Raw genomic sequence first — 14002 nt, 5'->3', positions numbered from 1 at the left:
ATTGAGTTGGCAACTAAGCGTTTGAGGATTTTGTCATTAGGTGGTATTGACAAAATCCGCAATCGCTTAGTCGCCAACTCGATAGAAGCGAGCATGCGTCGATATTGGCTGCCGGTCGTTTATCTTCTGTTTACGAGCAACGTTTGCGTGAAATAGTAACGAATTAATCAGAAATATAATGGAACGACTGATCGATACTATTTTACGAAATAGAGCGATCGCTGTTATTTCGCACAAGACGCCTCGCAGCGTCCGCATCGAAAAATCTGAAAAATCGATGATATTCGTTCGTGTTACAAGTTACGACACGCGTTTTTCTGCAACCTCGCGTACACACGCTGTGCATAGAGTCTTTAAACTCGCCCGCGGCTTTCGTTTACAAACAGAGAAGACAAGCGTCCGGCAACCAAATCTGACGCATCCGCTGTCGTAAAAGTACGCTGTGTGATATCCCCAGTTTTTTCATCGATATCTTGAAAATTAAACGAAATCTGCTGTTATACGCGGAGAACAATTATACGTGGTGGAGTGATTTGAAATGTTAATTTCTAGAATGTATGCAAAAGTCAGGGAGAACGGAATGTTCGTACGAGTTCATCGAAGTTTCAAGCGAAGCTCAAGCGTTGTTCGAATCCCCGAGAAACCCGTTTAGACGTTTCCTCAAGATAGAAACTTTCTTCTCTTTTCCGAGAAGGTAAAACAACGCAGTCGATTTGTCGCTTCGTTCCGAATCGCCTTTCTCTTCCTGTCGTGTCATAGCGCGTTCGTTTATTTTCCGACTTATATTTGATATTCTTAGATGTTTTCGATCCAAGTTTTCCTGCTACCTTTCGTATTTACTCAACGCGAGTAAACATATCGACTAAGAATTTACACGGGATATTGATTTTCGTTGCTATTCTGAAATGTTGCCGCGAGTGATTACGTTAGCAAACGCAGGAACTGGTTTTCCAGAAGTTAGAACTGTCACGTTAAATATATAATACGACGTACGTTTCTTTTCTATCTCGCAGCATATTTCTCAATTTCCCGACGTAACCAGTTCTCGTCGTGTTGCTCGATTTCGTAACTGATTTACATCGATAACGACGAAAACAAATTTCAAATGGAAGAATTCGTTCGAGATTTGCAAACATAAACGCGATTATATTCAGAAGATTGATTTGCGGCGCATAAACATCTAGCTGGAAGCACGGTAGCGCGATGTATCGTATCGCAAAGGTACCGGTACACGCTATGAAATCACGCGGTTGCCTTTTTACCTTGTTTCGCTTAGCTAGCTGCAAATATTAATTGCGTGAATAACGTAAACTTATATAATGGAAGTCAATCTACGAACATGTTTCTCTTCGTATAGAATTTTAAACGCTCGATGTTAAATTCCAGCGTTAGAACTTCGTTTCTCGTGCGATGGTCTCGTTAATCGTAGAAAAAAAGTGATTGGTCACGAAACGTAATCTATAATTTACGAAATTATATATCAGACGTATTTCCCTTTGTTGCTTTCTTCGTCTTATGACTCGACATTCCTACTGAATCGTCCTACGTTGCTATTTCGTCGAAAACCTCAACTCGAAACGATCGTCCAAACGATCTCCACCATATTAACCCCTTAACCTACAACTACGGGCACAGCCCGTAGTACGATGATCGGACCAAACGTAAATCGGCCGAAAATTCTCGAATTTAAATCGTATATTAAGTGGTTAAATGACCTGCAGTTTTACTATTTCCTCGAAAGTCGATAGTAAACCGTAATCGTCTCCAATATTTCAGCTTCGCGTAATCACGTTTCTAGAATTTTATCGTTCTACGCAATCTATGGGTTTACCGGTTATACGCGTCTGATATTAACGAACATCGTCGTATAGTCCTTCTTTCTCTGCTCCTAGAAAGACGGAATCTCCCAAAGTAGCGGGGAACAAGATAATATTACTTACTTGAAAAGATCGATCGGTTGCAATAAGTTCAGTGGCCTCTTTCGTACGCAGGCAATCGACGAGCTGCTTCGAATCTTTCGAAGGACAAGCCAAAAGTTTGGCCAGCTTCGTGGCCTTCTTTCTCGCCGATCCGGATTTTGCCACGGCCCAGCGACAGTCGGCGGTACCACTTTGCGAGATAGCACGATGGAAAAGTCCTGTTTCGTACAAATGTTATATATACGTTTTACGAATAAATCAAATTACACAATCTTCATCGTTAACCGAGAACGTGACGTTGAATGAATAATAGCATTACTTTACAGCGTGTAAATAATCCGATATCTTTTTGTATCGATTATCTGTCCTTGAGCGTTGTCCCTAGGATATCTGTTCTTCCTTATAAAGTAATGTGATATTCAAGATGACTTTTGACTTTTAATTATGCGTGATCGCCGCTACTTTTTTTATGAAATTTCGTATTCGGTACTTGTTCGAGCGAGAGAATTGCGTACGACGAACAACGCACCAGAGATTAGAACGTTTTGCACGCGTTACTTCTTTTCAGCTTATCGTGCATCATTCGTTGCGCAATTTCGGAACTTGTGAGTTTTACTACCGTCGCGTGGTAATGGTATGTTTCAATCGTTCGTCATCTTTACGCAGCCTAACTCGCGACTTGCAATAGGTCACGGTAGTACCCCGCACGTGCGCTTCTTCCTTTCCTATCAGTTTCATCCGTATATTTTACAATTTATAGAAGGACGATATAATCTCTCTGAGGACTAAAACGTACGTAACCGCTAAATTGGCGAAAGGACGAATGTATCGAATTCGAAATGTACCTATACCGAGCAAGGCAGAATGAAGGATATAGGCTCACCTTTCGACAAATCGCTCATCATGTGGTAATGGGCACTTGCACCACCCGCGCTTTCCCCGAAAATGGTCACGCGATTTGGATCACCACCGAAGACGGCTATATTCTCGTGTACCCAACGAATGGACATTGCCTGATCCTTTAATCCGTTATTTCCAGGACATACTAGATCCTCCGTGCTCAGGAATCCTATTGGCCCGAGCCTATAGCAGATTTTCATAAGTTTAACGAACGTTGATAAACACGTTGGCATTGTTCAACACCGACGAATCGATTCACCTGTAATTTACGGCGACGAGAATCACGTCGTGATCCAATAAGAATTTAGGATGATAATAGTCGGAATGACCGGCGCCACAGACCCATCCGCCACCATGCAGCCAAATCATAACCGGATATCCTCCCTTTAATTTATCTTCCGCAGTGGGCACTTTCGGTGTGTAGACATTCAGATAAAGACAATCCTCGTCACCGACGATCGCATCGTCGTAGGTGAAGATATTTCTTTGAACACATATGTTGGCATCGTCTTTAGCCGATCGTACTCCATCCCAGGCAGCTGCCGGTTTCGGAGCCTACAGACCAAGCAAACAAACGCGCGTTGTTGTTAAAGTACGCTGCCCCTAGCCGTTATAGTTATCTTTCTTTACTACAAGAGATAAAAAAGTTCTCAACTTGTCGAGCTTTATTATCGTTGATAACGTCTATTGATGGTTTAACGGTAGCGTATACTACGTGTATAACGATAGAAGTCGTTTTCTAAATAAATTACGACGTAAACCTTAACCGTTTCAGGCGTGATGTAAATCCGTAAATTTGATTTGCATAAATAAATATTAAACTATTGCCGAAAGTTCGTAGAAACTAGCGGAAATGTTTTATTTAAATTAAATTGCCTATTTAAATATATAATTACAAGGTTGGATATATAAATGAAAATAGATTTGTAGTTTATGGATAACGAAAAAAAAAAAAAAGAAACTATATCGTTGCTCGACACGTTACAGTCGAATGTCGAGAATTCTTTGAATTTCCGTTCCAACGCTTGGCTCTGACGAGCAGAATTCTCGTATTATTATTTATTGCAGACACATTTCATCGAATTATGCTATCAAGGAAAATATCGCGGTATTAGGAAATCCTTTATATAATTCGATGGTACGTGTGGCTACACGTACCGGGAAAATCTTTTCAAGTTCATGACTAATTTGTGGATTCGCGTTTCAGAGGTAAAGCATAAGATACTAAAATGTATAGCACGATTTTCTACAATACGTGGTTCTTCTAATTGAAAAACCGTAATAATCGTCGAACTAAATTCGCTAACAAGACTCTCAAATAAGATTCAAGATCATCGTGAGAAGATCTGACGGAAAGTTTCGCCTTTAGAGATATAGCAACTTACCTCGAATCTGAGTTCTCGAACAGGTGGAAGCGCATACGGTATGCCCCGAAATCCGGCGAATTCCCTGCCCTTCCTTGTTCTCATAAACAGACCCGACAACGTACCATTCTTTACTTTTACCAGCGGTGCGTTGGCTGCGATAAACTCGAACAAGCAAACGCACACCAAACAGAATTTCAACAGACTTCTCAGATGTCCCGTCATCTCAAAACTGACCGAAAGAATCGCGCGAACACCGTGTGTGCCACCGCTTTTGTATCAAACTCTTCCTATCGGTGTGCTGTAGAAAAAAAAGAAAAAAAAAAGAAGGGGAAAGTAGAAGCAATTACGAATCAGCGATCATACGTATAGATGATAATAACCGTGATGAATATAATGACTTCTGTAATAGTCGGCAATTTTTACTTCTAATTATACCCCGGAAAATACTGGATCAAACGTAGCGAAAGCAACTGTCCCATGGATATAGTCGCTGCGAGAAGGCTACTCGATTAATCTAATTAATAATTAACGATACGACGGACGGCTAATGACTCGAGCGAAGCAATGACACACGATAATTGGCGCGAAGCGAATATGCCGAACGAATCGCTCTATCATTAGTCGAACAGATTTCTTATTAACGAGTCGCGTTGTTCTTTTATTTCGAAAATGCTTCTAAATACTGGACAAAAAATTGTATACGTACGATCGTAAATAGGTGATTTTTCGTTCGTTGTGTAAGCAACGGAATAAATTTTAACGTTACATACGATCGGAGTGAAACGCGTGTACGATTCACGAAGGCAAAATTACGACTGTTTCAGGTGAGAGTCGTTCCTCTGCTCGTTAGTTCGATCATGTTGGGACGTACTCTTCAACACTCACGCGGTCACACGTATCTTAGTCATTATAGGTATTTCCGGTTGTTTCACTGGAATCGGTAATAGTTGTTTCTTGAACATTTACAGTTACTGCGCGGTACGACCTTTTCGTTAAGATACGATACTAACATCGGAGGTAATATATACGGACTATCTACAAAACCATAACGTGAAAATGATAAACGGGATGGCACAGAGGCAAGAGGACGCCTCCCCTCCTTTACGCCTTGCATAACACTTTCAGACGATATCTGTGTTTATTTGCACGATTGCATTGGGTCTATAGAAAAGTAACAATAAGTATATTCAAATTGTTCAGTATTTTACTTTTTAATTACTAGTTGTATCTTTTTCAAAGTTAATTATCCTCTTTCGTTAAGGTTTGTACGTAACTGTGCGTACAAGGAAAGAACGGACGAAAAAAATTCTAAAGAAACAAGGAGCTATAAATTATAGCTTGGTATTAACGACGATAAATATAACGCAGCTAAAGAAGCGTTGCATATTAACATCGAATAAAAATCGTAAGGACGTTATTTAGAGAATCGTTTTATAATTGTATGTACAAAGTATTACATAGAAACAGGGATTTAACAATAGTCCCATTTTGTAACATATTTACTTATAGCTCTGTATTTGTAATATTAAAAATAAAAAGTTTCTAATACAGAACATCGGCTTTTATGGGATTAATCTATCGATACGTAACACGCGTATAATCGATCTAGTGGGAATAGCTTATCCTACAGAAGAAATAATTAACTCGGCAACGTCTGCGTCTTGACACAATACGGTAAGTTGCATCGTTACTTGACTGTCCGATATCGCTAATCTTGCTCGAGCAAGGACTTCTTTCCCTCCTCTGAAAATGCCATTCAGTAGTAAATTATGCGTGGCAGCACCAGATTGTACTCGATTGGTTCGCTCTACGGCATCCAAGCCCAAAAATCCCGTGAGACTTTGAATCGCTCCTTCCAAACTGTTCACCGATGAGCCTAAAGCAAACGTTTCTTCCAGCTTGGTGAATCCTCCCGCAGCCGCTGCTTCCCACGCAGCACCGAAATCTAATCCTCTGTTTCCGATTCCTCGAATTTGATCAGCCAACGTCACCTCCAAATCCTCTAACTAGAAATCGCAATTGTTTTTCTTTAATAAATAAGTGCCAGACTTGTCGTATAAAGAGCAAATAGAATTTAATACAACGTTAATAAGAATGCCCTCGGTTTTGCCGTATTAATTGTAATTATAGATAAAGAGAAACTATGCACCATGTATTCATCGTTGTATCCTTGATCGGCATCTGGAACACCCGTCGCAGGGTCGCAATCACGAGCTACGAATCGCAGGGTTGTTGGAATAGTAGCAACAGTGGCGTAAATGTCTTCCGGATATTTTAATACTGTATATGTTGTACCAAGCTCGTTGTAAGGTAGACGAGGGCATGGAACTTCGCTCACGATCGTATAGCTAAAAGCAGAGAAAATATCGTCTTTCGGAAAATGAGATATCTCAAAAAAGAATATACTCCGATATAATTACCCTTCGGGTGCTTCGACAGCTACTCTTACATCCTCGAGTAATTGATCGGAAAGAGTATTTACGCAATCGAATTGCAAAATAAGGAATTCCGTGAACGTGTGCTTAATGCACTTAACGTTGTATTCCGTTTCCGACTCTGTTAATTCAGAGACAGGCGAAGACTTAAGCAACGAAGAGTCGCGAATAATGTTAGCCAAATGTGGTATTTGCGACAATTTTTCCATGAAGCTCTCCTCACGCGTTAATCGAGATTGTTGTTTCACGGTAGTATGTAGTTCTACTTGTGCTGGTTCTTCGACCGTTTGCGCTGGTGGAATCTGTAACGCGAACATCGACCGATTAGACTAGAAAGCTTTTGAATTTCGGAAATTTCAAAGTTTGGATTAATTACCTGCGAGATGTCGAATGGTTCGTCCATCGATGTTTGCATATAATTTCGCAAAGCTCTCTCCAAACTGGGTACGGAGAGAAGAGGAGGCTGTACCAAAGGCAAAATAGTTGGTTCGTTTTGTTCCTGTAGAATAGCGCAATAATAAGCTGCACGATCGCGAACTTCGTCGTCCGAATCCAATTGACAGCGGGACAGAAGAACTAGCACGTTTGGTAGTAACGGAGGACATGCCGCTGCAAAACGTGCTAAAGCGGTAACTGCGGCTGCGCGAACGCTGGCACTTTCCAGAATCACACGATTGTAAATGAAGCGAATATATCGGGATGGTTGTTTCGAAGTTGGCCCTTCCTGACCAAGTAAGTGAAGAATGCGAACGGCGAGCGAGTTATGCTCGCAATCTTCGATAAATTCGCAGAGATGAGCTAAACCGGCTTCCTTCGCCTCGGCATTTACTTCCATAACAGCTATTATCGTATCTGCAATTGCTGCTTTGTATTCCAGTCCTCCCTCGTCTCTTAGCATAGCAGAGAGAAAGTTCATCAAAACTGTGTGTTTCCTAGGGAATTTTTGACATAGAGCTCTATCGAAAGAATGAAACAACTATGTAATACAATATTTGTCTATACGAGTGGAACTAATTGAAACTAACTATAACGTTACCTTATCGCTTGTACAACTACAACCTTAAATTCATCAGAAATTTCAGATACAAAGGTGGCAATTTGTTTCATCAATCGATCAACCGAACTTTCCGCCCCAGTTTTTAATAAGGTGGTGATTGCCAACGTAGCGATAGACCTGTTCGAATCGGTAATTAAGTTCTCTAAATCTAAGTTGCACGCGGTAACTGCCGTTGGATGAGACATGGCAACTTTATTCAAGGTTCTAACAGCGGCGAATCTCAATGCTGGTTTCTGAGATCCGCAGAATAATTGGAGGACGCTAATAGCAGGCGCTATCTCTTTCGTGCAACTTCTTCCAAGATTGATCAAGGCATGCGCCGCTTCGTATACCACCATCTCCGACTTATGACGTAAACAAGATTCTATAAATCCCAATAGTTCTTCTCCTTTGTCGACTTCGTCCAATAATTTACACGCCATTCTAATCAACATACAGGCTGCGTAAGGGCTTTTTGGACTTGTTCTCATAAGCTTGGCGACGAGCTTAATCACGGCATGTTTATCTGCTTTACGTGCTTGATACAAGACACCAAGGGCATGGTACTGAACCATCACGTTATTAGAATTTAATGCTTCCTGAGCTTCGTTCGCCCATCTACGTGCTACATCTCCAGAGACGTTGGTCAGGTGTAAAGAAGAAACTAAAGCCGCGCTGGAAACAGCAGGAGAACGATCTACTATAGCTTGTTTCATATAACGTTCGATAGCTGCTATCATTCCACTGTCGGTGATGGTACATAACGCTCTTATAGCGGCAGCTCTGTACAAATCTTCTTTCCCGGTCATATCCTTGGTTAAACTCGAAGTAACTATAATTACATCTTCTGCCAGAGAACTCAGTTCCTTGATACCTAGATAGACCAATCTTCTCAGGACAACGTCCCTGGACTGAAATAACTTGGTCATGGCAAAAAATGCTTCTGTCGCTTCCATCGTACCCAACTGTTCTCCTTGATTCAGTAGGTATAAGATTTTGGTTAGAATGTGCGCGCATTTTCTTGGGTTAACCGGAGTGTCGTTGAAGGTACGAGCCTCCTGAAGAACGGTTGTCTTTTCTAGGTTTTGGAAAGGATTTCCCCCACCTATTAACACAAGAATCGCATAAGCAGGTATACAGACACGTTTATCGTACATGCATTACTCGTTCGAAAAGTACGTATAAACGTCTATTTCAAAAGAATAAAAATCACGTTACGTGAAACAAAAGGATTCATCGAAGGAAAATTATCTTCCACGACGAGCGGTAGTCTAAATCTGTTTACAAGGAAATGTCACAAGGATAAGACCGATCCGTTTAATTTCGCATAGAAACTTAAACTTATAATAGTACGAAGGGAACGATGTTTATTTATGATTACCATCTTCTTCCTCCTTCTTATCACGTTTAAAAGCGTTCATTTTGTAAAGCCACTGTCAGGAAATTGGAAAATAGAAGACACGTCACCTCGATTCTTTCACATGGGAGCCATAAGAATGACCTCCGCCATATTGCAACGTCGAAAAGTCGAAGCTAGACGTGTAATTCAGATGTCGCAGTTACACGGTAAGTAATATCTACCGTCGATAAGATCGTACTCCCTCAAGATAAAACAGGCGGAAATCGCTGTACAAAATCAAGAACCAAGCGAATTATACGACGCGTTCAAAAATGTAAAACGAATCTGTTACCATAAGATTCGATTTGCAAAAAATAAAGTTAAGAAGATAAATTGAAACAAAAGCTCTCGAAGGAGGTCAAGAAGCAGCGATCGAATCGATTTTAAAGGAAAGAAATAAAATAACTCAAAACGCAAATAGTATTTCACTCTGCTTTTTAACACAATTTCATAGAGCGGTATACAAATAACGATTTCTTATATAAAATCTTATTCTCTATACAACAACCACAACTTAAAATTTCGTCGAATCGGCGCAAGACCGAACGCATAGAAGGCGTTACCCGTAGCCATATTCTTATTTGTACAACAAAGTCGCGTCCCGTCGGTATTTCTGTATTACCACATCATTCGTCGGAAGAACAAAAACTTCTACGGTTTAACACGCTTTCCCTACAACTGATAATAGCAAGTCCAATGTTCTTTGGCACGTAAAAACCATATTCTTCAATTTAATCCTCTTCCCCGCGTCATTACTTTCACCGTATATATATATATATAGCTGACGAACGATCTATCTACAAAATCCACGACGAACGTACCTTACTAACGATTAACGTATTACGATTAGGTAATTCTCTTCTTTATCTCCGTATCACTCTGCGATTTGTACAATTGTTTCAAGTCGGAAATCGTATTTCTCTTGTCATTCGATTGCGAACTTTGTCTTATCCTTTGTACGGTTTGAATTTTCGCGGGCGTCGACACGTTCTTCTCAGCCGAAGCGTCTCCCGAGGACGATCGATCCTCTGACGACTTGCTCATATCCTTGCTCCACTTGGTTAGCCATTCGCTGGCGACAGTCTGATAGAAACGAAAAAAAAAAAAAAAAACGGTCGTTACATTTTATTTTCATATTTCTGCGAAAGATAACGACCGAGTTGCATCGCGGTCGACAAGAACAAGCAATTAGCTAAAATTACGTTTTTGTCGTCGTTTGCTGGCGTAGCCACTGCATTCGACTTCTTCTCCGTCTTCTTCAATCTATCCAATTCCTTCTGTAATTTGCGCTCCAACTGGTACTTGGCCACTGCCTGAGCCAGCGATCCGAGCTCTCCTCTCATCGCCGCGCTGAACATCGCCTGTTTAGAACGCATCGACATCATCGCGACGCACGTTCAGCAAAGAAAACGCCGACTACGCGATTAGAAGATCGTTTCTACCAAGATACTCACGTCTCGACGTCTCTTCGAGTCGGCATTGCTAATGGGCTCGGTTTCCGTTTGCGGTCCCAACTCAAACAGCATCTGGAAGTCCGCGTGTTCGCCAAGCCGGAAACCAACGCCTATCCTCGAGTCGGTACCTGTCGCGAGAATCGACACAAGAAGAACAATTCCGGTTAATCGGGCGTACGATTCGGTTCGAACCGGTCGCGCACAGGCGCGTCTCGAAAAGGCGAAACACGCGCGACCAGTGAAAGTACCTCGCGCGTTCGCGTCACGCGACAAAACTTTTATTTTTTCATGCGTATCGAAGCATTGGATTTTGCCGTGGTATTTCGGTAAACTCTGACACGGACAATTACACGTTTACCGTTTTTACGCAATCACCGGTTGGTTACCTTTCTTTATCGGTGGGATGTTGGAGTAGATGAGCGAAAGTATGGTGGGCAATTCCTCCGGAATAACGAGGCACGTTGCGTCTGAAAAGCAGTAACAACCGCGTTATCGCGCAATTTCTTCCTTTACCCCAGCCTCGCAATCCAATTATTCTATAAGAATCCTTTCATAGCCGACCGTCTCGCTCGTAAAGACGCTTTTGCGCCAGTCGAGCGGACTATGATCGAGGATGTTTGCGACATTCGGGGCAATTGGACGTAAGTAGGCGAAGGACGCGGTACGTACGACACGCGTATACGTAGGAATCGACACTTACGTTCGCAAAGAAACAGCAGGATACACAGCTTCGCTGGGATGTCCTTCGTACTCCACATCGTTTACATCAAAGAACAGATCTTCCTCTCGTATACTCGCAGTGGGCGCGTAATCCTTGTTCTAGGGGGCGGATCAATTGACTTTCCTGCCACCGATCTTCTGTAATTAAAATCGTCGATCACGAACCATCCTGCCGATCTTTTTCGTCGCGCTTTGTATTCTTTACGCGACGAGACAAAACGCCAACAGCGCGCGAACAAACGTTAAACGTCGAGCGACGACGTTAATTGGAAATCGAAGAGAATCGAAGCAGCGGGGAAGAACGCGAAGACGTTGGCCGATTCAACGGTTCTCGAAGACCGCGAAAACGTTGTCCGACTAGACGCGCGATCGATGGTACTTACATGAAAGTGAAATCTAAACGTCGGTCTGGCAGGTAACACGGCGTCGAGCCTGCGTACTCCAGCGAACGCGATAGAATGCAATCACGTTCCTTGGCAGCGCCGGTGCGAGAAAGAGCTCTCGAAAGAAGTGCTCGAGTGAAAGGAGACGTCGGATCGAGGATCGAGGTCACCGTGTCCGAACGACCGTCGATCGATCGGGGATGAACTCTCTCTCCGTTTCCTCGTTGTTTGCCCCTTCCTCCACGGGAGCGCGCCCGTTTGACTTTTCGGCGCGACGCGTCTCGTTTGTACCGAATTTTCTCACTCTTTTCGAGCACCGACCGATTCGACGAACGCCATTTTCCCAACTCGAACTTCGCTTTACGGAAATACGATGGATTTTACAAGTTCGTTCGAACGGAAGGTAAAGTATGGAGTTTTCGAAACGGGTACCTGCGCGCACTTTTATTCAAATACCACGTTGCTCGGCCTTTTGCGCTACTCGCACGAGCTTCGTTACCGCGAGACTATTCGCTTCTCCGATCCGCGAAACCTCCACCGACTCCGCGTGGCGTTACGCTAAATTATGTGAAAGATTCTGGCGAAATTGTCGTATCGCGTTAAACGGTAATTTTCGACGCGAAACGACGACGCGATAGATTCTCCAGAGGCAGGCGAAAGCCCGCAGCGACTCGAGATTCCCCATCGTTCGAGAATTTGCCCGGAAAAGCATGGAAATTATATATTCGCTGGAAAGTGAAACTACCTGGTGGATCGGTGTCATTTTCAATGGCAGCTATAGAAACGACCATCCTGTTCCTCGTATTCGCTCGACTACCTTTTCGTCGAATACCATCCGAAATAGCGAACCACCGTCCCCCTACCTTTTTCACCTTATCCGTCGTGTCACACGGTCCGGCATTCTCTCGTCGAGCGAGATATCGATGAATTTTACGCAATCCGATTGCGCAATTCGCCAGCGGTACGTTTCATCGAAGAACAGCGACATTGAGACTGGCGCGCAATAATCTCGTAATACCGATCAGTACGTACGATTATCGAACCTTTTGGTTTTCTCGAAATCGACAGCGTATAGACGAAAGACTTGGACAAAGGCAGACCGTAAACAGCAGACAGGCGACGTTGGCTTCGGGGTTTTCGGTTATAGGGTAACACCGCTAGCGCGCGGATCTGCACCAGCTCGAACTATATTCCTACTCGTACTTACACTTCTGTATTAAAATATATTTTCTACCTTACGATTTATCCACGCGTTTCTCTCTTTATACATCCGATAACCTCGACAATACGAATATCCGTGTGCGCGGGAAAAAGCATCGCTTCGGTGTAGCGACGCAACCGGTTGAACTTTACTCGACGATCGTATACACGGGACAAGAGTAAAGAATCGTTTGGAAAAACTTTGAGAAAAGAAGAATCTTCGTCTCTTCGAGCGACGTTGCTCTCGACGATTTGTCGTATTTCGATGGTCGGCGAGGTAAACGAGCGATCGTTGCGCAGCCCGTAACGATCGAGCGACGTACCTGTGAAACTTTCTGTTCCACTATACAGGTGTTTTAAGTCGCTCGTACCATTACCACGAGCCACTCGTTATCACGGAGAACAGTTTGTCAAACAGCGGATAATTTGTTGTCAGAAGGGAACGCGCGCGCGAACGATCTATCAACGTTCCTTCCGTCGCAATTTACGTGGCGCGTAAATCGATTTATTCGACGCGGCGTTCGAATCAGTGGATCGAGTTCTAATTTTTCAGGAGACCGTGAACGCTCGTTCGAGCTTACCGTACGATGCAAACGCGCACGTACGACGTAATACGTACGTAACGGACGACGTTCTGTTGAAAAATATGCACGATGGCATTGTCTATGGGCGCGCTCTATCATCGGTCCTGTTGATAGGCAAGGCGAACACAGGCGCGATAGCGCGCGCGTTATCAGTCGTAACCCACAGTTTCCTCGTTGAGCGTTCAGGTTTGCCCGCGCATAACGGCGTGTTACGGTAAAATGCCAACCAAGAATCGAATTCTTTCCGTGCTTTTCGCACGATCGAGTCTTATTTAGAAAACCGTGGCGAGAAAATCTGAACAGGACGGTTCGTATAGTGTTCGTAAATTCATTGGTTCCGAGCTATTCGTAAGGACATTCGTAACGATTACGTAAATCGTGTATTTAAACGAAAAATTAGCCGGTGAGTCCGTGAAATCGTCTTGGTGACTCGGACGTTGGCGCGTTTAAAACCGTTCGGCTTGGAGGAACTCGCACGAGGATCGCGTACAGCGCCGAGAGTCCACCAGCGATCGAATGGTCGATCGAATCGAGATCGAATCGATCGTTTTCCCATTGCTCGTACATTTTGTATGCGTTAACGTAAGTCGCGCACCGGCGGCTAC

General features: G+C 43.1%; 4 protein-coding genes across 11 annotated transcripts in view; 1 reads left to right on the top strand and 3 right to left on the bottom strand.

The window, feature by feature from the left end:
* Nucleotides 1-5152, bottom strand: part of LOC100748979 (venom carboxylesterase-6) — a 9038-nt gene extending 3886 nt beyond the window's left edge. For 2 of the 3 annotated variants that reach the window (XM_024371301.2, XM_033323833.1), the window contains exons 1-4: nt 4205-4408; nt 3079-3374; nt 2803-3002; nt 1941-2137 (exon numbers count right to left, since the gene is read on the bottom strand). In XM_024371301.2, coding sequence (XP_024227069.1) covers nt 1941-2137; nt 2803-3002; nt 3079-3374; nt 4205-4408 — 897 coding nt within the window. Of the gene's footprint in view, nt 1-1940; nt 2138-2802; nt 3003-3078; nt 3375-4204; nt 4485-4892 lie in introns of those variants that run through there. The other variant, XM_003493716.4, reaches the window with a different exon arrangement.
* Nucleotides 5153-5580: 428 nt separating this feature from the next.
* Nucleotides 5581-9194, bottom strand: LOC100748859 (coatomer subunit gamma). Of its 2 annotated transcripts, none has more exons than XM_003493715.4 (6): nt 9039-9194; nt 7658-8762; nt 6998-7577; nt 6607-6923; nt 6336-6534; nt 5581-6192 (listed from the first exon to the last, which is right to left on the bottom strand). In XM_003493715.4, the coding sequence occupies exons 1-6, from the start codon at nt 9076-9078 to the stop codon at nt 5806-5808; spliced, it is 2628 nt and encodes an 875-aa protein (XP_003493763.1). In that variant the 5' UTR covers nt 9079-9194; the 3' UTR covers nt 5581-5805. The 2 variants fall into 2 exon arrangements, with proteins under 2 accessions (XP_003493763.1, XP_024227067.1); XM_024371299.2 differs by lacking the exon at nt 9039-9194 and adding an exon at nt 8876-9016.
* Nucleotides 9195-9465: 271 nt separating this feature from the next.
* Nucleotides 9466-14002, bottom strand: part of LOC100745710 — a 7171-nt gene continuing 2634 nt past the window's right edge. Inside the window, exons 1-6 of one of the 4 annotated variants that reach the window (XM_024371338.2) lie at nt 13433-13570; nt 11211-11368; nt 10897-10977; nt 10511-10638; nt 10259-10417; nt 9466-10139 (exon numbers count right to left, since the gene is read on the bottom strand). In XM_024371338.2, coding sequence (XP_024227106.1) covers nt 9903-10139; nt 10259-10417; nt 10511-10638; nt 10897-10977; nt 11211-11268 — 663 coding nt within the window. In that variant the 5' untranslated portion in view covers nt 11269-11368; nt 13433-13570 and the 3' untranslated portion in view covers nt 9466-9902. Of the gene's footprint in view, nt 10140-10258; nt 10418-10510; nt 10639-10896; nt 10978-11210; nt 11369-11613; nt 12670-13432; nt 13571-14002 lie in introns of those variants that run through there. The other 3 variants (XM_003493688.4, XM_024371339.2, XM_033323878.1) reach the window with 3 other exon arrangements.
* The window catches only part of LOC100748546 (synaptotagmin-2), a 5738-nt gene continuing 5251 nt past the window's right edge, over nt 13516-14002 (top strand). The window contains exon 1 of one of the 2 annotated variants that reach the window (XM_012391993.3): nt 13516-13611. The gene's annotated coding sequence lies outside the window, so the exon portion shown is untranslated. Of the gene's footprint in view, nt 13705-14002 lie in introns of both variants that reach the window. The other variant, XM_012391992.3, reaches the window with a different exon arrangement.

The sequence above is a fragment of the Bombus impatiens genome, unplaced genomic scaffold (genome assembly GCF_000188095.3).
Source record: "Bombus impatiens unplaced genomic scaffold, BIMP_2.2 scf_1275, whole genome shotgun sequence".
Taxonomy (NCBI): domain Eukaryota; kingdom Metazoa; phylum Arthropoda; class Insecta; order Hymenoptera; family Apidae; genus Bombus; species Bombus impatiens.
Note: the sequence above shows the minus strand (reverse complement) of the source record. Positions and strands in the feature narration are given on the sequence as shown.